This window comes from Ostrinia nubilalis, chromosome 27 (assembly GCF_963855985.1).
Source record: "Ostrinia nubilalis chromosome 27, ilOstNubi1.1, whole genome shotgun sequence".
Lineage (NCBI taxonomy): Eukaryota > Metazoa > Arthropoda > Insecta > Lepidoptera > Crambidae > Ostrinia > Ostrinia nubilalis.
Genome location: NC_087114.1, coordinates 3,002,159 through 3,027,547, shown reverse-complemented (window position 1 = coordinate 3,027,547; position 25,389 = coordinate 3,002,159). Strand labels below are relative to the sequence as shown.

At 43.2% G+C, this 25,389-nt stretch overlaps 1 protein-coding gene and 1 long non-coding RNA gene across 2 annotated transcripts; one reads left to right on the top strand and one right to left on the bottom strand.

Moving 5' to 3' along the window:
- Positions 1-341: 341 nt before the first annotated feature.
- LOC135084789 (dymeclin) lies at positions 342-25,020 on the bottom strand. The gene is made up of 25 exons (XM_063979527.1): positions 24,910-25,020; positions 23,152-23,297; positions 22,404-22,550; positions 21,295-21,436; positions 20,594-20,712; positions 16,584-16,703; positions 15,155-15,297; positions 13,394-13,664; positions 12,783-13,008; positions 12,377-12,586; positions 11,784-11,993; positions 11,188-11,397; positions 10,782-10,991; positions 10,376-10,585; positions 9,924-10,133; positions 9,337-9,550; positions 7,710-7,780; positions 6,959-7,081; positions 6,231-6,356; positions 5,170-5,332; positions 4,280-4,378; positions 3,903-3,961; positions 2,819-2,989; positions 1,657-1,782; positions 342-789 (listed from the first exon to the last, which is right to left on the bottom strand). The coding sequence occupies exons 2-25, from the start codon at positions 23,289-23,291 to the stop codon at positions 637-639; spliced, it is 3,873 nt and encodes a 1,290-aa protein (XP_063835597.1). The 5' UTR covers positions 23,292-23,297; positions 24,910-25,020; the 3' UTR covers positions 342-636.
- Positions 11,599-13,385, top strand: LOC135084946 (uncharacterized). The gene is made up of 3 exons (XR_010259979.1): positions 11,599-12,014; positions 12,130-13,039; positions 13,092-13,385. It is a non-coding gene; the product is annotated as an uncharacterized LOC135084946 (long non-coding RNA).
- Positions 25,021-25,389: the final 369 nt, after the last annotated feature.

Below are 25,389 nucleotides of genomic sequence, written 5' to 3'. Positions count from 1 at the left end.
TCACTTAGTTTATACCGCGCTGATTTAAAATGCGCCTTATTCCATTAACATACTCTTCAAATTGGCTTAATAGTGTCAGTTGAAGGGGAAATTGGTCTGTCAACAGAAAGGGGAGCATAACACTCTATGTATAAGGTCGAATATCGTGTATCAGCACGCCAATAAATCACTAACTGCGCGCGCGCCGCACTCAGTCACTTAGATTATACCGCGCTTATGTAAAATGAACATTATTCCCCATTTGACAGTCTCATTTTAAGAGGAAATAATATTGAGTTGGTCTGTCAACAGAAAGGGGAGCATAGCACTCTATGTATAAGGTCTAATATCGTGTATCAGCACGCTAAGAAATCTAAACAGCGCGCGCGCCGCACTAGATGTTATAGCCATATGCCAGCGTAAAATGCACCTTGAGATTGCTTAACAGTGTCAGAAGTTGGTCTATCAACAGAAAGGAAAACAGAATATGTCTTTAAGGTTCAATATGTATCAGCAAGCTAGTAGATCGGTAACTCGCTAGCCCAGCGCCTTATTCCATTAACATACGTTTCAAATTGGCTTAATAGTGTCAGTTGAAGTTGTCTGTCAACAGAAAGGGGAGCATAACACTCTATGTATAAGGTCGAATATCGTGTATCAGCAAGCTAGTAGATCGGTGACAGCGCGCGCGCCGCACTCGCTTGCCCAGTACACGCCTCCGCAGCTGGTGATGAGCCCCCATACATATGGAGTGAAGAACTCTTCTGGTCTTTCTTCTTCCACGTATCTGAATTTTAGGTCGGGGAATTTCTGGAAAATACAAATAGGATAGTTTAATTTAGAGAATTTAAAAATTAGATAGTGCCCTGTAATTTTGTTGCCTTGTCTTGGCGAGGGCAATACTGTGCCCCCTATACAATAAGCAATAGACGTGTTGAAACCACCAATGAATTGACGTTCTTCTTAAAACGAGGCTCCCATAGATTTTGTACGGGAATACAAGCAAGTGACGTCACTATTTTGTCAACTCAATTAAACTACATACTTTTTTCAATTACAATGCAACCAAAATTAATTAAGTTTTTAAGACCAGAATGAAGTGTCTGTTAAAAAAAATGTGATTTCGAATTATTGGGGAATGGTGTCAAATAGTCAATTGGGTAGTCTGTAGTTGATACCTAATATGTACAGTCACCGTCAAATAGTTTGTGACACCCAAAGTAGCTAAAAAGTTGACAACACAACCTTATTTCGATTGTGACAAAGACGTGTTGCGAACTTATTGGTTACTTTGGATGTCACGAACCATTTGTAGTTGACTGTACTCGAATAAGGAAATTATTATTGTATCTTAAAATAGAAGATTAGCTTGGGCTCCAATTCCTAGAAGTTATGTAAATTTTAGATGATGGTAGAAAAGTAAAATATTTTTTCACGATCATTTCAATAGATGCAATGTGCCAAAAATAAAAACTGTAAATAATGTTTCAACGTAAATGTTAGCGGCACGTGGTTTCCACACCAGATCTTCGCATCTGTTCACCTAAGAATTAATTTAATTCAGCTGGAAAATAAAGTTGGGTGAAATGGTTCCGAGGTGAAATGTGGCTACAAAATATTTCACTTTCTTCACCCAGGAGAACAAAGTGGAATAAACCGAATAAATTACGTAGTTACCTTGAGCCTGTCGCTGGACCACTGCTCGGCGCCCTTCTTGATGCAAGCTAGGACCTCGGTGACCCCCAAGTCGCCTCCCGCGCCCTCCTGCACCCTCTGCAGACGCGTCGAGAAGTAACCTATCACCTGTGGGCAAAGAATAGGTATCGTACAGAGAGTATGTTCCTTTATGAATATTACAAATGACATCTTATACGATTAACTTATGTAAAAACCAGGAGTCAACGAAGTGAAGAAAGAGTGGACAAAAAATATATGTACCCTACATTCTGTAAATACTTAAAACATTTTTGTGAAAAAATCAGAGGAGCCAAATTTTTATGTATTCACATTTCCAAATCTTCATTTAATACCAAATTATTTTATTCTTTTATTATATATTAACAGTATACTTACATTGATTACATTACCAACATTTAGCTGAATAATTTTCATGTCATTTGAGAAAATACATTTGCATAAAGTCTGTTCGCCGAGAGTTGATAAAAAAAAAATCAGATGTTCTAAACTCATTATAAATTGCGGCCCGCTAATTATTTTTGTCGATATTATAATGAAAAAGTTGGTAGATTATCATTATTATCTCTTTTAAATTTACGGGAATTATTCCGGTTAGGGCAAACACGTGGCGTCCATGTGTTGGATAAAAAGTATTTCATTATTATCAAGTGGCTTATAGTGTATCCCAATGTTGGGCAAAGCCCTACCCACTGTCATATCATTCATTTCGGTCTTATGTAAAATAAATATATTCCGTTTCACACATTGCGGCCCGCCGGCCGGGGCGCTTGACGACAGCTGCGTGGCTCGTACCATGGTACTCAGTGCGCGTTGTGACAAACGACGCCCGCCATACAGAATGCGATAATTAAGCGACAGTCGCTATTGCAAGACATTTCATAATATTTATCAACTCTCGGCGAACAGACTTTAGACTAAGTAATAATAACAAACAAGCCCTACTTTTGTATACCAAGGGCCATCCCTGCCTAAGTTTGACTAATTCATATACACACAACTTTTATTATAATGCTTAAGTATGCAAGAATAAATTTGCAAAAGGAAGGGTTACTTTACACAATAAAAATAATCAGGCATTAACAAACTAACTCTTTTTCAATATCAAAGAACAGCACATTCTGAAATTATCAAATCTACTCACCATTTCAATATTCTGCGTGATGTTATGGTGTCTGTGTTGTTCGAACAACTGTTTTTTATGTAACAACGCGTAAACAACGTTCAAGTTGTTGCTCAGTTGATGCGTAAGGCACGAGTTGATGATCTCCAACAGCATCCTTAGTACTTCGTCTAGCACGTTTATGTGGTCCATCTGAAATTATATTTATATATCTACATATAAATAACTCAAAGGTGACTGACTGACTGACATAGAAATCTATCAACGCACAGCCCAAACCACTGGACGGATCGGGCTGAAATTTGGCATGCAGGTAGATGTTATGACGTAGGCATCCGCTAAGAAAGGATTTTACGAAACTCCACCCCTAAGGGGGTAAAACGGGATCCACGCGTATGAAGTCGCGGGCGACCGCTAGTGTTAGATTATAGGTCGGCACTAGTCTAGACCCCGAGCTGGAAGACGTAGCGTGGGCAGGCCTCCCACTAGGTGGACCGACGATCTGGTGAAGGTCGCGGGAGGTACCTGGATGCGAGCGGCGCAGGACCGGTCTTTGTGGAAATCCTTGGGGGAGGCCTTTGTCCAGCAGTGGACGTCTTTCGGCTGGAACGAACGAACTAGTCTAGTACTTAACTCAGTAACTAAAGTATGGGAGCACAGGAGGGGTGATTTTGACATATTATGACGTGACAGAGCATACAAACCTTAACTCTCGCTGATGTTTAAAGTAACAAGAAACACCCTCCCGTGCCTCTTCCATACCTCAAGCACTGGCTGAGTTATACGCTAGACCAGGGTTTCCCATTTTTTTTTGCCAAGGAACCCTAATTGATTATACTTTTCTTAACGGAACCCCCGTACTACTCCGCCCGCACGCCCTGCCCCTCCCTTGTGCGTAAACAAGTCGGTGCGAGCGAACAACGTCGGTCACGAAACGTGGGATATTTTTTACGGAACCCTTGCGGCCTTTCCACGGAACCCCAGGGTTCCGCGGACCACCATTTGGGAACCGCTGCCTTAGGCACTAACTGGGTTATGGGTAGACTTTATAGTATTTGCGTCAAAGTTGTATGAAAGAGGGTAAAAATACACAAAAAGTACTTACAACTTCTTCTGTCTTTTCTTCTGCGTGATGTGGTAACTCTAAATTATTTATATCGCCTCCTAAAAGTGCAAGTAATCCAATTTAGATGAAAGACATACAGATAGTTCGAAACCCAATGAAAAATAATTTTATTCCGTTTTGAGAAGACCCGCGCGATAATTTCTGTGCCAGTTCGAAGCAAATCCGGGGGCAAAAGCTTGTATACCATAATCATGATTTTTACTTGAAAAATCGACTGTTTTACAACACAAAAAGTACTTGTTCGTACTGGATTTAAGTGCCACCAAAACGGTCCATATGGCGAATAAAAAATTTTTTTTTGTTCAAAATGTGAAATATGTAAAAATACTTTTTGTTGAGATAAATATGTAAGTTACCTTCTATTTCACTACATAGCCTCGCTCTCCGCTTTGTTAACGTCTCGAACAACGATATTAGCCTCTGTGCAACGTATGGGTGTAGATTTCTGAATTCACCTGAAATGGAAAATGACATAGTATAATTTAAATAAAACATAGATAATTATATTATTAGGTCCATTTCAGTGGTTGGGTTAACAGCATTGTTATGTTCTGGCCGGACTGGCCTGTGTATCTGGAGTAGGGATGCATGTTATGGATGTGTAGTTTCGGTTACGCATATTTTTTTATTTCGGATATCCGAATGTTTCGGTTACGGTTACGGATATCTGTGCTTTAGAATGCAATTTGCAATAGTTGTCCAACACGGTTCATTCATGGCCGCACACTTAACATCGAATAAAAAGTAATAAACAAATTAAAATTGAGACTAGATGGCATTATAAAGGTAAATCAGGCTGTTATGCCTTTAAATATAATGCTATACAAAAAACAATTTAAACTGCCTACATCCAAAGCTATCCGAAACTTTTGTATCGTTACGGTTTCGGATATTTTTTTATTTCGGATATCCGAAAGTTTCGGTAACGGTTACGGATATCCATAACATCCCTGATCTGGATCTCCGTGGTTTAGGATATAAAACAAGACGCGTTTTGGTTGAAGCGAACTCATCTCTATGTGTTAACCCTAGCGAATAAGTTTCAAAATATGGTGGGAACTACACTCGCGTGCAAAAATATGGAATCACCCATAATATTACCTTCAAAATGGTACATTTTTATGTATCTTCTATTAGTAATTTAGTTAAGATTACTCGGAACAAAACACAAGGGGTGATTCCATACTTTTGCTCGTAAGTATATTACTATAATATTCCCACTGCTTTATAAAGGGTTAATACTTACAACTCATATTCGCTATGGCAGCTAGACAGTTTGTGTGTAGATATTTGTCTCTGACCCGCGCCATGTTGTATTGTAACGCTCTCACTATGACGAGCACCATGAGACCCCCTAGTGATATCTCGGATATTGACCGCTCGGTGTACCAAGTCAGGTTTTTTAGCATCTGTAAGGAAATATTGCGTTAAGTAAATTAGTGACAGAATATTTAATAGAAAATAATTCATGGTATATTTTTGTTGATAAATCTATATGTAAGCTCACTTGCATTTAAATTAAACTAGCTGTGCCCGCGACTTCGTACGCGTGAAAACCCGTTTTCGCAAAATTTTTCATTTTTGCTCTGCACCTATTACTCGTAGCGTGATGGTACATAGCCTATAGCCTTCCTCGATAAATGGGCTATCTAACACTGAAAGAATTTTTCAAATCGGACCGGTAGTTCCTGAGATTAGCGCGTTCAAGTAAACAAACAAACAAACTAATCAGCTTTATAATATTAGTATAGATAAACAAACAAAGTAGAATCAACATAGATTGTAAAAAGTCATTCACTTTCTGTAAAAAGTCTTTTTAAACCTCTAAAAGGCCTTCACAAGAAAATAAAATTAAATAAAACATTATTCACAGTTCCCATTGACTTTTATAGGGGTAAAAATGCTTTAATTAATTTATTTTTATGGATCAAAGAATAATTTTAACCCTATTACTGCCTCGTAAAGCTTAGAAGAAGCGGTCCAAAAACTTTCTTCTGAACAACTTGTCTTGCTACATAAAAAGGGCTTACAACTCATCCCAGAAATACCAATGTACCTACTTGACTTGTCGTAGTAATTTGGCAAATTAAGTAATGGCGCAGTTACACTATGGGGTAAATCGATCGAACAGAAACGCGAGAACTCACACCGAAGTATGGACGACGCACGGCGAAACTAACTGAAGTGCGTATTTACACTATTATTATGTCTCGATCAATTTCCCGAATAGTGTAACTGCACCACATGAAACATCCATTTATCCTCACAAACTTTAACATTTATTATATTAGCAGGATGACTACTTACAATCAAATGTACATTCTTGATCAACGCGTCGTCTTCAGTCAGGATCAGTAGCACGATCAGCGACATGTATATGTGGTGGGAACTGCTTTCAGGCGCGTTGTACAACACTTGCAGGATCGGGATTATCTGCGGACGGATAGAGAGAAAGAATAAAATAAAATAATTATTGAAAAAACAAAAACCCAACTGCGTAAAAATGAACTAAAAAGATAAAAACTAGACAACTTAGGCCCAGCAAAGACGGTGAAACGCAACTGCAACGAAACTGCAACTTTCTGATGATTCTGATGAATGAAACTGAAACTGAAAGTTTCAAACTGGTCGCGTCATGTGTGGTCTCTCAACGGACGCTATGGCAGAAGCTTAGATGCAACTCAAAAGTAACTAGCAGTTGCAGTTCGTTGCAGTTGCGTTTCACCGTCTGTTCTGGGCCTTAGTGTTAACAAATGCAGTCGGAGGCATCAATGACTAGTTCTTTTGTGGGTGATATGATATGTAATTTGATGCCTCTTATTTTGATACCCCACACGATAGGTTTTAAGAAAAAAAAATGTGAAGTGTCAAACTCACCAAAAGAGCGTTAGTGTGTCCATTATGGCAAGTGTCAAATGTGTCATTAAGTTTCAAGCGTGTCAAATGTGTCATTATGTTTCAAGCGTATCAAATGTGTCATGTTTTAAGCGTGTCAAAATGCATCAGAGTTCAAGCGTGTCACGTCTCAAACTCACCAGCTCGTCGATCTGCGTGACCTGGCTGACGTATCGTTTGTAGGCGTCACACGAATGCAGCATTACGTATAGTAGTAACGTTGAATGCTCGCAACCCGCAGTTGCACAGAGAGCTTTGTGAAGCTGTGGAAAAGTGATTTAATTTAAGCTTATTTATTTTTCTTAGCTTTCAAATGCTGCTATCTTTGATTTTTTAACCCTTTCCCTATTGATACCAAGTGAAAAGTCACTTCTCAAAATACGGCATCTATCGTTGTTTTGGCAAAGCCAATACTAAATCACAGTTTATGACAAAAAACCAATAAATTGCAAATGAATTGGAAAAAGATGAAATTTTGAAACTACTGCTACAAAGTACATTTTCTATGGAACGCTACGCACAAAAAACAAAAATGGTAAGAACTAAACAGCATCATCGCATTTATAGAGAACTAGCTTTCCGCCCGCGGCTTCGCCCGCGTGGAATTTTGTCTGTCACAGAAAAACTTTATCGCGCGCGTCCCTGTTTCAAAAACCGGGATAAAAACTATCCTATGTTCTTTCCCGGGACTCAAACTATCTCTATGCCAAATTTCATCAAAATCGGTTGCGAGGTTTAAGCGGGAAAGCGTAACAGACAGACAGACAGACAGACAGACAGAGTTACTTTCGCATTTATAATATTAGTTGGGATATCTTATCCTAGCTCTTGAATCTTTGTGAAGTGGGGACGGTTATGTAATTTCGAAATAAACTTTATTATTGAACTTACAGCAGCCATGTCTATTCGAGGCGGCGTGACGTCAGGCCCGTTTGAGTCCTTCTGTGGGGTCTGTGCTGTGTCTGAAACAAACGATATACATTAGTTTGATGAAATGACTTTTAAAACAAATACTTCACATGATATTGAAATTACTTGAAAAGTAATACTTCTAACTTCTAAGGCTGGGTTGCACCATCTTACTTTAACTTTGACAAACGTCAAAAATCTGTCAAACTCCATACAAAAAACGCCGGTTATCGTTAAAGTTACGGTCAAAGTTAGGTGGTGCAACTCAGCCTAAGTATACAATTAGACAAAGTGTTCACAACAAAAATTGAGTCTTGACGCGGGAAAGAGCTGGTTAAAATTTAACATAAGATACTTTGGTCGCCACGCGAAGTGACTAGGGTCGCCACGCCAAGTGACGGGTCGCCACGCGAAGTGACTAGAGTCGCCACGCCAACTGACGGGTCGCCACGCGAAGTGACTAGGGTCGCCACGCCAAGTGACGGGTCGCCACGCGAAGTGACTAGGGTCGCCACGTGAAGTGTCTAGGGTCGCCACGCCAAGTGTCTAGGGTCGCCACGCCAAGTGACTAGGGTCGCCACGCCAAGTGACGAGTCGCCACGCGAAGTGACTATGGTCGCCACGCTAAGTGACGGGTCGCCACGCAAAGTGACGGGTCGCCACGCGAAGTGACTATAGGGTCGCCACGCGATGTGACTAGGGTCGACACGCGAAGTGACTAGGATCGCCACGCGAAGTGACTAGGGTCGCCACGCTAAGTGACGGGTCGCCACGCGAAGTGACTATAGGGTCGCCACGCGATGTGACTAGGGTCGCCACGCGAAGTGACTAGGGTCGCCACGTGAAGTGTCTAGGGTCGCCACGCCAAGTGACTAGGGTCGCCACGCCAAGTGACTAGGTTCGCCACGCCAAGTGACGGGTCGCCACGCGAAGTGACTAGGGTCGCCACGCCAAGTGACTAGGGTCGCCACGCCAAGTGACTAGGGTCGCCACGCCAAGTGACTAGGTTCGCCACGCCAAGTGACGGGTCGCCACGCGAAGTGATTAGGGTCGCCACGCTAAGTGACGGGTCGCCACGCAGTGACTAGGGTCGACACGCGAAGTGACTAGGGTCGACACGCGAAGTGACTAGGGTCGCCACGCGAAGTGACTAGGGTCGCCACGCGAAGTGACTAGAGTCGCCACCGAAGTGACTAGGGTCGCCACGCAAAGTGACTAGGGTCGCTACGCCAAGTGACTAGGTTCGCCACGCCAAGTGACGGGTCGCCACGCGAAAAGACTAGGGTCGCCACGCGAAGTGACTAAGGTCCCCATGCGAAGTGACTAGGGTCACCACGTGAAGTGTCTAGGGTCGCCACGCCAAGTGTCTAGGGTCGCCACGCCAAGTGTCTAGGGTCGCCACGTGAATTCTAGACTTATTACCATGTCACGTCAAGGATGTCATGTGCCACGTTAGGGAGCTAGGGCTTTCACGCGTCACACTCAGCTTGTGCGGTTGTCGCGCGTCACCAGCTTGTGCGGTTGTCGCGCGTCACCAGCGACTAGACATGTCACGCGCCACGCGAGGTTACTAGCACACACGGCGCTAGTCGCGTGACGGTCGTCTCACCCGGCGGCGCGGGCGCGCTGCTCAGTAGCGCGGCGCGGTACAGGTTGGCGTCGGCGATGCAGTGGTTGGCCAGCGCCAACAGCAGCAGACACGACTGGTTGCTGAGCGGGTGCTGCTGCTTGAGCCGGCCGCTGAGCGAGCTGCGGTCTAGCGGCGGGTGGGAGTAGATGCTCTGCCACGCGAAGTGACTAAGGTCACGCGTCACACTCAGCGACTAAGGTCACGCGTCACCAGCGACTAAGGTCACGCGTCACACTCAGCGACTAAGGTCACGCGTCACACTCAGCGACTAAGGTCACGCGTCACCAGCGACTAAGGTCACGCGTCACCAGCGACTAAGGTCACGCGTCACACTCAGCGACTAAGGTCACGCGTCACACTCAGCGACTAAGGTCACGCGTCACCAGCGACTAAGGTCACGCGTCACCAGCGACTAAGGTCACGCGTCACCAGCGACTAAGGTCACGCGTCACCAGCGACTAAGGTCACGCGTCACACTCAGCTTGTGCGGTTGTCGCGCGTCACCAGCTTGTGCGGTTGTCGCGCGTCACCAGCGACTAGACATGTCACGCGCCACGCGAGGTTACTAGCACACACGGCGCTAGTCGCGTGACGGTCGTCTCACCCGGCGGCGCGGGCGCGCTGCTCAGTAGCGCGGCGCGGTACAGGTTGGCGTCGGCGATGCAGTGGTTGGCCAGCGCCAACAGCAGCAGACACGACTGGTTGCTGAGCGGGTGCTGCTGCTTGAGCCGGCCGCTGAGCGAGCTGCGGTCTAGCGGCGGGTGGGAGTAGATGCTCTGCCACGCGAAGTGACTAAGGTCACGCGTCACACTCAGCGACTAAGGTCACGCGTCACCAGCGACTAAGGTCACGCGTCACCAGCGACTAAGGTCACGCGTCACCAGCGACTAAGGTCACGCGTCACCAGCGACTAAGGTCACGCGTCACACTCAGCTTGTGCGGTTGTCGCGCGTCACCAGCTTGTGCGGTTGTCGCGCGTCACCAGCGACTAGACATGTCACGCGCCACGCGAGGTTACTAGCACACACGGCGCTAGTCGCGTGACGGTCGTCTCACCCGGCGGCGCGGGCGCGCTGCTCAGTAGCGCGGCGCGGTACAGGTTGGCGTCGGCGATGCAGTGGTTGGCCAGCGCCAACAGCAGCAGACACGACTGGTTGCTGAGCGGGTGCTGCTGCTTGAGCCGGCCGCTGAGCGAGCTGCGGTCTAGCGGCGGGTGGGAGTAGATGCTCTGCCACGCGAAGTGACTAAGGTCACGCGTCACACTCAGCGACTAAGGTCACGCGTCACCAGCGACTAAGGTCACGCGTCACCAGCGACTAAGGTCACGCGTCACACTCAGCTTGTGCGGTTGTCGCGCGTCACCAGCTTGTGCGGTTGTCGCGCGTCACCAGCGACTAGACATGTCACGCGCCACGCGAGGTTACTAGCACACACGGCGCTAGTCGCGTGACGGTCGTCTCACCCGGCGGCGCGGGCGCGCTGCTCAGTAGCGCGGCGCGGTACAGGTTGGCGTCGGCGATGCAGTGGTTGGCCAGCGCCAACAGCAGCAGACACGACTGGTTGCTGAGCGGGTGCTGCTGCTTGAGCCGGCCGCTGAGCGAGCTGCGGTCTAGCGGCGGGTGGGAGTAGATGCTCTGCCACGCGAAGTGACTAAGGTCACGCGTCACACTCAGCGACTAAGGTCACGCGTCACCAGCGACTAAGGTCACGCGTCACCAGCGACTAAGGTCACGCGTCACACTCAGCTTGTGCGGTTGTCGCGCGTCACCAGCTTGTGCGGTTGTCGCGCGTCACCAGCGACTAGACATGTCACGCGCCACGCGAGGTTACTAGCACACACGGCGCTAGTCGCGTGACGGTCGTCTCACCCGGCGGCGCGGGCGCGCTGCTCAGTAGCGCGGCGCGGTACAGGTTGGCGTCGGCGATGCAGTGGTTGGCCAGCGCCAACAGCAGCAGACACGACTGGTTGCTGAGCGGGTGCTGCTGCTTGAGCCGGCCGCTGAGCGAGCTGCGGTCTAGCGGCGGGTGGGAGTAGATGCTCTGCCACGCGAAGTGACTAAGGTCACGCGTCACACTCAGCGACTAAGGTCACGCGTCACCAGCGACTAAGGTCACGCGTCACCAGCGACTAAGGTCACGCGTCACCAGCGACTAAGGTCACGCGTCACCAGCGACTAAGGTCACGCGTCACACTCAGCGACTAAGGTCACGCGTCACCAGCGACTAAGGTCACGCGTCACACTCAGCGACTAAGGTCACGCGTCACCAGCGACTAAGGTCACGCGTCACCAGCGACTAAGGTCACGCGTCACCAGCGACTAAGGTCACGCGTCACACTCAGCTTGTGCGGTTGTCGCGCGTCACCAGCTTGTGCGGTTGTCGCGCGTCACCAGCGACTAGACATGTCACGCGCCACGCGAGGTTACTAGCACACACGGCGCTAGTCGCGTGACGGTCGTCTCACCCGGCGGCGCGGGCGCGCTGCTCAGTAGCGCGGCGCGGTACAGGTTGGCGTCGGCGATGCAGTGGTTGGCCAGCGCCAACAGCAGCAGACACGACTGGTTGCTGAGCGGGTGCTGCTGCTTGAGCCGGCCGCTGAGCGAGCTGCGGTCTAGCGGCGGGTGGGAGTAGATGCTCTGCCACGCGAAGTGACTAAGGTCACGCGTCACCAGCGACTAAGGTCACGCGTCACCAGCGACTAAGGTCACGCGTCACCAGCGACTAAGGTCACGCGTCACCAGCGACTAAGGTCACGCGTCACCAGCGACTAAGGTCACGCGTCACACTCAGCGACTAAGGTCACGCGTCACCAGCGACTAAGGTCACGCGTCACACTCAGCGACTAAGGTCACGCGTCACCAGCGACTAAGGTCACGCGTCACCAGCGACTAAGGTCACGCGTCACCAGCGACTAAGGTCACGCGTCACACTCAGCTTGTGCGGTTGTCGCGCGTCACCAGCTTGTGCGGTTGTCGCGCGTCACCAGCGACTAGACATGTCACGCGCCACGCGAGGTTACTAGCACACACGGCGCTAGTCGCGTGACGGTCGTCTCACCCGGCGGCGCGGGCGCGCTGCTCAGTAGCGCGGCGCGGTACAGGTTGGCGTCGGCGATGCAGTGGTTGGCCAGCGCCAACAGCAGCAGACACGACTGGTTGCTGAGCGGGTGCTGCTGCTTGAGCCGGCCGCTGAGCGAGCTGCGGTCTAGCGGCGGGTGGGAGTAGATGCTCTGCCACGCGAAGTGACTAAGGTCACGCGTCACACTCAGCGACTAAGGTCACGCGTCACCAGCGACTAAGGTCACGCGTCACCAGCGACTAAGGTCACGCGTCACACTCAGCTTGTGCGGTTGTCGCGCGTCACCAGCTTGTGCGGTTGTCGCGCGTCACCAGCGACTAGACATGTCACGCGCCACGCGAGGTTACTAGCACACACGGCGCTAGTCGCGTGACGGTCGTCTCACCCGGCGGCGCGGGCGCGCTGCTCAGTAGCGCGGCGCGGTACAGGTTGGCGTCGGCGATGCAGTGGTTGGCCAGCGCCAACAGCAGCAGACACGACTGGTTGCTGAGCGGGTGCTGCTGCTTGAGCCGGCCGCTGAGCGAGCTGCGGTCTAGCGGCGGGTGGGAGTAGATGCTCTGCCACGCGAAGTGACTAAGGTCACGCGTCACACTCAGCGACTAAGGTCACGCGTCACACTCAGCGACTAAGGTCACGCGTCACACTCAGCGACTAAGGTCACGCGTCACCAGCGACTAAGGTCACGCGTCACACTCAGCGACTAAGGTCACGCGTCACACTCAGCGACTAAGGTCACGCGTCACCAGCGACTAAGGTCACGCGTCACCAGCGACTAAGGTCACGCGTCACACTCAGCGACTAAGGTCACGCGTCACCAGCGACTAAGGTCACGCGTCACCAGCGACTAAGGTCACGCGTCACCAGCGACTAAGGTCACGCGTCACACTCAGCTTGTGCGGTTGTCGCGCGTCACCAGCTTGTGCGGTTGTCGCGCGTCACCAGCGACTAGACATGTCACGCGCCACGCGAGGTTACTAGCACACACGGCGCTAGTCGCGTGACGGTCGTCTCACCCGGCGGCGCGGGCGCGCTGCTCAGTAGCGCGGCGCGGTACAGGTTGGCGTCGGCGATGCAGTGGTTGGCCAGCGCCAACAGCAGCAGACACGACTGGTTGCTGAGCGGGTGCTGCTGCTTGAGCCGGCCGCTGAGCGAGCTGCGGTCTAGCGGCGGGTGGCTGTAGATGGTTTGCCGGGTGGTCGTGTTGAAGGTCAGCATGTTCCATAGACCGGCTGGGGACAAAGATATACATACGTGAATGATGCGATCCACATTAGTACACTTTTTTAATAATTAAGACTGAACTGCATCATCTTACTTCAACTAAAGCCCGGTCTGTGAGCACGTAGAATTTCGTCCAATGATCCCAAGCTACCCATCCTTATCGCTCGCGCGTAATTATATTGCTGTCGCGACTGTGCGACGGGCGCCCGCAGTGAGTGTGCGAGCGCGACAGCAACATAATTATAATAACAAGTCAAAAATCTGTCAAACTCCACATAAAAACACCGGTCACGAATAAAGTTACGGTTAAAGTAAGATGGTGCAAGTCAGCCTAAGATATAACTGTAATAACTGAAAAAGAAAAAAAGAATTTAAATGGAAGAGCAGTCGCTCGGCAAGCGAAAGGTCGTAAGTTCGATTCCACCTTAGGCAGTTCTGAGTTCGAGTTTTGTAACATATTATGTCATTTAAAGTAAATTTTTTTTGACAATATTTTTAATAAACCTGTTTTTTTACAATTTTTTTCATTTCTTTTATTTTTTTCCGCTGACTTTTTAAGTCTTAGTTGTTTACATTTTGGAATCAAAATGAATAATCGAAGTTGTTGAAAAAAAAAAACATTTCGAAAACTGTTTCAAATTCGTAACTCGCATAAATGTCATTAAAAAAAATTACATTTTTCAGCAACTTTTTTTTTTTTATATTTTTCAGAAAATTTTTGTTTTATAGCCTGACCAGGAACATAAAAACCCTGGCATAGAGGCGCGTCAATTGCATTTGATAGTGCAACACTGAGTACAGTCGTACCTGTGTAACTTTATGTATCAGGATTCAGGATTACGGGCTAATTTGATATTTTCATAAATTAACGAAAAAATATTATTATAGGTAACCTGGTTTAAATAAATTAAATGAAACCATCAATCGAGCTAGTAGGATTTATTTTATTGTTCATCAATAATCAAATTCAGAACTTGAATATTCAACTGCAATGTTTGCTCATGAACGCTTCAAACTCGGTACTTCTTTCCCAATTCCATAAAATTCAACACTTAGAAAGTGACAATTTTTTTAAAAAATAGGTAGTTGTAACAAACCACAGCTAATTTTCATAGTGGACTGTACTATGCGATAAACATGTCAGTCAATTTGACAACCTTTATCGGAAACATTATTCAATGAAAATATTGTCCGAACCCTTAGTATTTTTCTTCGACAAATACTTTAACACATTGTGAACCACTTTTCTTTCACGACTATAAAAAGATTTTAGCAATTTAATTCACAAAATCAATTGCGCACATTTAAAATAAAGTTTGTTTACACTTTGACAGCAATAGACTGACATGCAAGGTGACATGTCAATGAAGTTTTCAGTTACTGTTGCCATTAAAAGAAATTAGTACCATTAGTTTTCCGCAACATGGCGAGGGTTTTTATGTTCCTGGTCGGGCTATACATTTTTTTCTCAGATTTTTTCCCCAAAAAATATACTCACAAGCAATATTAATCAACACGCTGCCACCATTGGCTCCAGTCCCGAACATAGCGGGCGGTGCGGGCAGCATGGCAGCTAAGTTTCCAAGCAAGGTCTTGACTAGCAGAGGCGCGTGCATACCGTATCTGCCTTGGAAGAGCGTTCTGAGGACAAAAGGCTTTATTAATTACAGAGGTATAGCTAGTTAACCCTTTATACGGCAGTGGGAATATGTTTCCCACCATATTTTTAACTTTATTTTATTTATTTATTTTACTTTATTCGGAAAACAAACAGTGTTAATTAATTGACTTATTAACTATCTGAATATAAAGCTTTACACCAATTATATGTTTTCGCATACAATAACTGGCATAATAACACAATAACTTTATTCCCTTAAGGTTCAAAAACATACACCAATAACTTTTTCTTATCTAGAACTAGGAAGCTCTCTGATTTTTTAACGAGGCATTATTATGATTTTATTAATTTAACACGATAGCTGAATTTAAACTACGCGAATAACTTTTTTGCTGTTTCTGTAAAACAAAGCATATTTGATCTAAACTGTCTCAAGTTTATTTATTTAGCTATAGAATATAGGACATAGCCATAGGATGTCCACTGCTGAACATAGGCCTCCCCCAATGCTTTCCATGTTGATCGATTGGTAGCGTCCTGCGTCCAGCGCTTCCCTGCTATCTTAATTATGTCGTCGGTCCACCTTGTGGGTGGGCGTCCCACACTGCGTTTTGCCACGAACCTTGCTGCCCCTTGCTTAATTTTTTATTTATTATTGTATTTAATTATTCTACGTTAACTATGAAAAATAATCAGTTTTTATTTCCTTCTGCAAGTTTGCATAAATGGACATAAGCAGTTTCAAAATTAGGCTGACGATATGCTGTTTATTTTCCATGAAAAAAATAATAAAAAAACAAGTGTTTTTGAAGATTAATAAAACACATTATCTAGTTGTGCGATATATTCAAAATCAAAATCAAAGATATTTTATTCAATTTAGACTACTAGCGGCACTTATGAACGTCAAAATATAGTAAACTAGCGGCGGCCCGCGACTTCGTACGCGTGGATCCCGTTTTACCCCCTTCGTCTATCTTACGCGGTTTAGATTTTTCATACAAAAGGATTTTCCCGCTAATTCCCGTTCCCGTGGGAGTTTCGGGAATTCCTTTCTTAGTGCTCCTCTACGGTACCTAAGCTACGTCCCTTCGAAATTTCAAGTGCCTACGTTTAGTCGTTTAGGCTGTGCGTTGATATGTCAGTGAGTCAGTCAGTCTCTCCTTTTATTTTAGATAAAAGAAGGTATGGGGCACTTTACATGTCTCTATCTTTTGGGCCATACCAGCGCTTCACATAAATAAATCAAACATAAATGGCAAGTGCTGAGAAGAAACGCCGGAACCAACTTAGTTAGTTTACTTACCTGAATATAAGAGAAGTCTCCACCAGCCTCGCTTGCCCGTGGACGCCGGCGAACATGTATACAGACATCAACACTAGTAGTGTGTTTATACACTCCAAGTGTAAGTAGTATGTGTTGTCTCTGGAACAGAATTAATATTTATACTTATTAAAAACTAGCTGACCCGGCGAACTTTGTTCCACCTTAATGGCAATAAATAAGCAACTTTTTTTTTAATTTCGAACGGGATAAAAAGTATCCTATGTCCTTCTCCTGGCTCTAAACTACCTCCCTGACAATTTTCAGCTAACGGCCGAATACTGAAACGCCATTTAAATATTTGACGGCTTCTCAAATAGTTAAGCAGCTCCTAAACTTACATTTCGCATACTCAAAACAATATCTGAGCAGTTCTCAATTTTTAAGCACCTCTCAAATTAAGTTGCACTCAAACTCCACTTAACCTTTTAGCCGCCGGGCCCACTGTTATCAAAACGTGCCACTGGCGCCGCAACTCTTTTTCAACTCTTTGACGTTAGTGATGGGGAATCAGCCTTGCGATAGTTTTATTTCAAGATGCGTTTTGGTGTAAAAAAACGTGTAATATGTATGTATTTATTTGTATATTTGTAAAATAAATATTTAAAAAAAGAATAGTTTCAATAAATAGAGAATTATTTCATAGCTTAATCAATAAAAAACAGGTTGAGAAAAAACGAAACTTTTTTTTTAATTCAGCAGAATATCGATATTTTCAATCCCTATTTAACCTTGACAAAGCAGTACGTCGCGTATAGACGACCCCGGCGCAGTAAGAGGCGTTATTTTTATTAGTTTTAGTGACGAGGTAACTCGATCAAATGGATGTCGATAAATTGATGAATTTTAACGAATAAATTCCAACCACTGCATAATTTATTTATTGATTTAATTAATAACATTAGCTTTAAAATAGTAATTTTTTCTTTATTATTTAACTAATCTTTTATAACTATTTAAGAAGTTCATGGACACGAAATAATCAAATGCGGCTAAAAGTACTGGCTACACTGTCTGGTTCCACTACTGTACGATTTTATTCGCTACCTGCATTTTGTAAGCTCATAATTACGTAGAACGTAACCGAGTAAGTAAGATTTTGATTTTATTTATTTATTATCAGCCCGTTTCAGTTTTGCATGGATGGACATTTAATTGCAAACTATCAGAAAAAAAATCAGTATTTTTGTAGTCAGTTAATTTTTTTATTAGTTTGATAATATTAGTTATTCTACAAAGTATCGGTTTGTTATTTTGCACTAGCAATTAGTCACGAACTACCCACTTGTAAGTTAATATTCATCATACGATAAAATTATCAACTTAACCTCACTATTCTAAACTTCCGTGCGTCTATGACGTCATAAGCGGTCGTGTATTCCCGACTCCGGCGCTGGAGCATGTTAAGAAAACGTTGAATACTCCGCACTGCTAGTGTTGTGCATGTTTCCAAATCTTTGCGTTTTTCTATCATCGTTTATTTAAAATTTATATCGTATTACAATTTAAATAATTCGTCTGTTTAATTCATAACGTTGTACTTATCTTTCTGTATTTAAATCTACATAAACTAAAACGAATTTATACATTTTCATCATAATTAATTTCCATTTCATTAAAATGATGGGAAGATTTTACTACAACACTATGGTCTTTTATTAACGACTGCGGCGCTGAGGTCCTAAAATAATATTGCTTTATGCAATGTGAAATTATGGTGTTAGTTTTTTCTAAATATGTCACGTTTAATAGGTGCAATGAAGTCCGAATTCATGAATTAAAACAATGTGTTCAAAGTACTGGATTTTTTATTATTATCTATCTCATGGATCGTCTCATTCCCTTAGAATAGAACGCCAAAAATTCAGTCTGCTATGCCCGACTCCGGCGCTAGTTCCCCCAAATTCTGTTGTCGGTCATACGCGACTGCGGCGGTTAATGGGTTAAATGAATTTTCGCATACTGAAACGCCATTCAACGCTAAGCATTACTCAAACAACTGTCAAATCGTCTTAAGCAGCTGTTAAATTTGAGAGTGCTTGCGCGGTATCTTAAATCCTATTCTTATACCTAAATCGACCTAAATAGTGGTAAATAATGTGTGTCATCGTTATCATTTCTTTCGAGCCTCGAGGAAATACCTAGATCTAATCGCAGGAATGCAATAAGGCTGAACGCTATTGAAAAATATTATTATAATGACATGCAACTCCGAGCGAGGTTCCGCGTCTCTAAAGAAACGGTGTTGTTTCTGGATTCATAATTTGGAAGCTCTTTGAAACCCCTCACCAAATGCCATACAACCAGTGGACCAAATACTTATTATAACCCTACTGTTCTACGCAACGGGAAGTTATGAACTTGTACTAGGTGATATCTTCCACATCTAACAGCCAACTGTGCATCGTATAGTGCACGAAGACACGAAGTAACAACCAAAATAGCTGCTATGAAATCGCTTTACATAAACATGCCTATTTCTGAGGATTAAGGGGACATCGCACGCATAGCAGCATTTCCAAGAGTTGTTGATTTGTCAATTTGATGCTCTGTCAACAAATGTCAATTGTGGTTACGTTTCGGTCCACGATCGCTACTTAATAGATTTCAGCAATAAAAAGTATCACATTTAAAATTATTTTTTTAATTAAATAAAAATGCAAGCATTAATTTTTATATGATAAAACGAGATTTATATATAATAGAAACTAAAAATAAACTGTTCTATGTTAAGTTGATTGAGTATATTTCCTTATAAGACAATACATAACCAAACGATGCTGCGTGTAATGGATAAAAGACGTAAAGTTATCATTTGTGTAAATGAAAACATACTTTTTTTGGTAAATGTTGCCATTATGTAAACATTTGAGAGCTGCTTAGCTGATCACGGCTTCAAATCCGTTGAGTAGCGTTTGAGAATACCATTTAAAATTGAAGGATACTTAAATTTAGGAGCCCGTCAGCTGAGTGACAGATTTGAGTAGTGTTTCAGTATTCGGCCGTAAATCGGTTCAGCCGTTCTTGAGTTATAAGTGGTGTAACTAACACGACTTTCTTTTATATATATAGATTTGCGGCCGCCCGCGACTTCGCCCGCGTGGAATTTTTCGGTTTTTATATAACCTATGACACTCAGCAATAATGTGGCTTTTTATTGGTGAAATATTTTTTAAAATCGGTTCAGTAGATCCCGAGATTACCCCTTACAATTTAACAAATATACAAACACACAAACTTTACCTCTTTATAATATTAGTATAGATGGATGGACTGTCTTTTAAAATGTCTGGAAGAGATTGCTTACTAGCGATAAATCTGTCTTAGTTGTACGGTTTTTTTAATTGTTTTTATTAGGCTCCCCTTGTTCAAATAATAGATTTTTCGATAAGGCTTAATATCAATTATTTTGCTGAAATTGAGCCATGTTTTTTTTTAAATTGTTTGATTGTATAATCGACATTGTTCTGTCAAAACTGGATATCAATCAATACGATTATTTTGTACTACTTGCAAAAAATAAATGACTTTTATGACCTTATGTATTTATTAAATTATAAATTGCAAAAAATTTGGAATCTAATGGATTAATCTATACTAATATTATAAATGCGAAAGTAACTCTGTCTGTCTTGCTTTCACGCCTAAACCACTGAACCGATTTTGATGAAATTTGGCATAGAGAGAGTTTGAGTCCCAGGAAAGGACATAATATAGTTTTTATCCTGGTTTTTGAAACAGGGACGCGCGAGATAGTTTTTCTGTGATAGAGAAAATTCCACGCGGGCGGAAAGCTAGTCGATTAATAATTACTATTTTTCGGTCCCTTTAGCATTATCGATCACAAATCAATACAATATCGATTATACAGCAAGACGTGTGTGTAAGCCAAATCATCAATTTGCCTCTAGTAAATTAAAGAACGTCATCATGCATAAAGTGGAGCCTAAAGAACTTGATGATGATGATGATGATGAAAGTCATATACTCACGTGACAGGTACGTCAATGATCAGTCCAATGAGCGCGTCTATAAGCACCTCCACTTTGCTCTCGCTGCCGTTCATTTTGGGGGATGTCTGTACTTCTGGGGACTGCTCCGATTTGGGCGGCTGGAAGAAAGGTAGGTTGATTTAGAATAAAGTAGGTATTATCATTGGGGGAGGCCTATGTTCAGCAGTGGACGTCCTATGGCTGAAATGATGAGGTATTAATATAGTTATGGTTTTTGAAAAATATGTAATTTGTTGTAAATAGCAGGGGTACTTTCAAATGCTGTTTGTAGTTTCGAGTCCATCTGTCACCGACGGTCATGCTGGCATCTCGCTTTGCGTGAGAGGGATGGCAACATTCGAAACCTGGGGCAACGTTTTTCGGAGTAACCCCGCAGTAACGAAAAGTTTTCGAGTGACGACTACGCACCGGAACAGTTCTGGACTTAAAGACTCTAAGCCTATTGACGCCTTTGTTCTTGTTAAACTATTTGTGACGTCTGCCCAATGTCTGCATAGCTCAGCGGTTAAATCACTCCCTCGGCAAGTGTAAGATCGTGGGTTCAATTCCCACCTGGGGCAATTTAATACCTGACGAACGGTGAAGGTATCGGACTGGCCGTACTTTATTATTTGTGCGAAACAAATTAATTACTAATATTGTTTCTTTTCTGAAAAAAAGACTTCAAGTTCATAACTCACCGTGTCCAAGCCAGTATTCCTCATTTTAGGTGGCTCGTCCAAATGCCGGCATAGCTCATATTCCGGCACCATCTCGACCAGATACTTGGTGACCGCCCGCGTGACGAACAAAGCGTTGAAGGTCTGCCACGCCAGCATCACACTGGAAAGAAAACAACGACTATGTTAGTCTCTGATCTAATGGTTAGGTCCCGGATTCGATTCCCAGTGAAGTCAAAAAATTTATCTATATAAATAAAAATGAATTGATGTTCGTTAGTCTGATTAAAACTCGAGAACGGCTGGGCCGATTGAGCTGATTTTGGTTTTAAAATGTTTGTCGTAGTCCAGGGTAGGTCTAAACGGTCCTTTAAGGCGGAACAGAGTTCGCCGGGTCAGCTAGTCGTCAATATTTTTGAAGTTCACGTGTGAAGGTAAACTTTATCATCATCATCATCATTCTACCACAGGACGTCCACTGCTGAACATAGGCCTCCCCCAATATTTTTCATGTGGATCTATTGGTAGCCTGCGTTCAGCGCCTGTCTGATGTCGTCGGCCCATCTTGTGGGTGGACGTCCCACCCACGCTGCGTTTTCCGCTACGTAGCCATCCAGAACCTTGCTGCCCCATCGGACGTCAGTTTTGCGTACTATGTGCCCTGCCCATTGCCACTTCAGCTTGCTAATCCGTTGGGCTATGTCACTAAGTAAGGTAAACTTACTACCTAGATATAATCCCTACCTACATGCCACAAAGATCTTCGACAAAGTAAGGTAGATTTACATTTACATAGATTAAAAAATAACCAAGTCCTAATATAGAGCCCTGGAGCACACCTATGGGTGGCTCAATTAGTATTCCCATTGGGCTTCAGAAGAATTGGTTCCATTGACATTTAATTTTCGCATACTATCTGAAATGATCGTCAATCAAGATTGAAAAAAATATAGCAAGTAATCGAAGTTATGGTTCGTAAGTTGAAGTTCCGCGTGACGTCACGCCGTGGTACACTGCAACGTAGTGAAGTCAGAGCCCTTATTTTTGAGCTTTGGCGCGTTTCATCTGTCATTTTTGACGGAGTTAAAAAGTTTTTTACCAACGGAAACATCCTCTAAAATCAAACTTACTTATCACTGTTGGGCGCGGCCAGTAGCTCGGTAGCTCGCGTCACGAACACCTGCACCAAGGAGCCAAGGTTCCCAGTCTGTGGGTTGTTCTGCAGAAACTTCTGGAGTAGTGGTTCTGTGCTCGCATCGAACATCAGCTGTTCTTCACTGGGAACAGACATTTAAAATGTTTTTTGCAATTTACAAATGACAAGCTTTTGATGAACTTGAAATTCAGTTTTAAGGTTCATAACAGACATGCTACTTGGAAAATTATAAATAACTTGAAAAAATCGAACTGCCTAAGGCGGGAATTGAACCCACGACACGACACGCTTGCCGGGCGACTGCTCTTCCAACTGAGCTACTTAGACACTGGATGAACCCGTCGAAATTTTCAAGTGTAATATGCTGTTACGGCCAGCGTCTGTTTCATCAATGTTGGGTATACCTACCCTTAAAGTAGTTTGAGATGTGACTCTTAACGCTAAAAAATTAAATAGACATGCTACTGATGAGCGGCGACACGTCGTCGGCCATGAATTAATTTTGAGATTTATCAAAATCTGTTCAGTAGTTTTTTTTTCTAGTAAGGGCGTGTTTCGATTAGCCGGCTTTTACCCAAACCGATGTCGGACTGGTCTGAAATCGGTTCGTAAACACACGCCCTAACAAACAAATGTTATAATAATGGATAAATGTCCTCTCTTACTATTAAAGTATGTTTAGCGACATAACTATTTATTAATTTCACCACATTTTTACTCACGCATTAGCCGGAGGGTTGATATTGAAGGCCAGCATCTGGTTCCAGAATGGGTCGTTAGCGCATATCACTTCGGACGAGCAGAACCGAGCCAGCAGTTCGTTGGCTGTCAGCTCACTGTACTTGCTCACTGCTACGCCCATTTTGCACTGTAACAATTTTTTTTTATGCTAGACAAGGCAGGTATTTGACCGCAATCGCACCTGGTGTTAAGTGAGATGCAGTCTAGGATGGTACATATCTGCCCTGTAAGTGCCTATTCACTCTAGCCTTGAAAACACCCGGATTATAGTGTTCAGGAAATACAGCAGCGGGCAGCGAATTCCAGTCCGAATATTCAGGTAGCGAATTAGTGATAAGGTTGTACAAATCAAGTATATTTTATTTGTATAGAAATTTGAATCATCATGTAATGTAAAACATTGAATTTAAAAAAATAAATAAAAGTATTTTGATTGATCTTAGAAACTTAAGTTATAATACTCCTTTATGTAAGTCCTAAGAGTTACTTAATACCATTTCATCATCACTTTCCATCAGGTGAGATGAAGATGATGATAAAAACAATGAAAACTATACATACAAGTGAGCATTAAGAGTGTGAAAATATTTATCCCTTGTTTAGATTAATAAGCCAAATCATTATGGTCATTTAGGCCCAGAACAGACGGTGAAACGCAACTGGAACGAAACTGCAACTGCTAGTACTTTTGAGTTGCATCTAAGTTTCTGCCATAGCATCCGTTGAGAGACCACACATGACGCGACCAGTTTGAAACTTTCAGTTTCAGTTTCATTCATAAGAATCATCAGAAAGTTGCAGTTTCGTTGCAGTTGCGTTTCACCATCTGTTCTGGGCCTTAGTCTCTGCAGGAGCACATCTCTCTCTAGCAGAGCAATGAAGATTTGGTCCAAATTCCCAACATTGGCCATATTGCAACACAAAAATCTTATAATTAAGCCTTGAATTTTATGTAATTCAATGCCTGATTGAGCTATTGATTTACACTTTTAGGCTTACACTTGTGTGTTTTAATTCACTTCATTGATAACAATTTAAATACAATAAAATAATCTTATTTCTAATCACAATATAATAAACAAACTAGATTGCCACTTATCCTGTGAATCAAATATGATTCACACTGTAATTTATATCTGTATATTTTATCAGAGTAAAGAAAGTGAATTATGTTTTCTAAAATATGGAAGAAATTTTTAGAAACACAACTGATATGAAGTTGATCCCAATAAAAACTATAATCAAACTTGGTGTTACAGACTACCAAATAATACACTTGTTTTCTGTTCACACTTAAGTACATTATGAGAAGATAATAAGCATAGTATTTTCATGTTCTATAGCTAGAAAACCTACAATATTCACTCTTAAATTCAGCATAGTAGGCAAGAATGGCCATTACATGACTGCAGTTATTGAAATTAGTGGGGTCGGAGTTCAAAGTGTTGTGATTTGCATACTCTTTGCATTGATCCAACACTTCACACATACTATGCAGTTGTATGTTAGTAAACTGAAATTTAAGCTGAAAATCCTTTTGTAACCGTCTTGTAGATCAATATTTCTTATCAGATATGTAAAGCATGTACTAAGGCTGTGTATTGAGTGAATTGAGTCGTAAATTAAAGCCTATATGCGTTTTATTAGAAGTTAATGGGTAAAACTATAACAGATCTATACACTGTGCGTAGTAAGCAGTATCGTTTGTTCAGACGGTTTTAATAGGAACAAAAAGTTACCTGGATAGTTTACTGACTCGGCAATAACAAGAACATAAGCACAACAACAAATAATTAATTTATAACGCCGAAAACTATTTTCGCCACGAAATCATTGCCGTTTTGTCATACATGAACTGTCAATTTTTTGACAATGTCATTGTTTTTCTTTTTTTTAATATTAACTATCATGCAGACAACACAATTTTATCCAGGACCAAAAGCAAAAAATACACAAGAAAATTAAAATGATGGCTCGTAATTTACCGGCAATGCCCCTGATTGTTATAATTCGATTGTTAAAATAAATCGTATTAAGTACGTGTTCAGTCAGTTTGAGTTTGGATAAAGTTAAGGGTTAAGGGTAAAGTGTGTTGGCATTACTGGCAACATTATTGAATGAATGGTCATAGACAAAATATGCGAGGAACGAATGAACGACGACCGCTTGTCTCATTTCCTGCCCATTCACTCATTATTTTTCTCTTTCACTCTTTGAAT

Coding starts and splice junctions, on each gene's coding strand:
- LOC135084789 (XM_063979527.1), bottom strand. CDS start 23,291: ATGGGCGTAGCAGTGAGCAAGTACAGTGAGCTGACAGCCAACGAACTG. Junction 13,009..13,393: donor CTAGTAACCTCGCGTGGCGC/GTGACATGTCTA, acceptor GCGTGACCTTAG/TCACTTCGCGTGGCAGAGCA. Junction 9,551..9,923: donor GACTAGCGCCGTGTGTGCTA/GTAACCTCGCGT, acceptor GCGTGACCTTAG/TCGCTGAGTGTGACGCGTGA.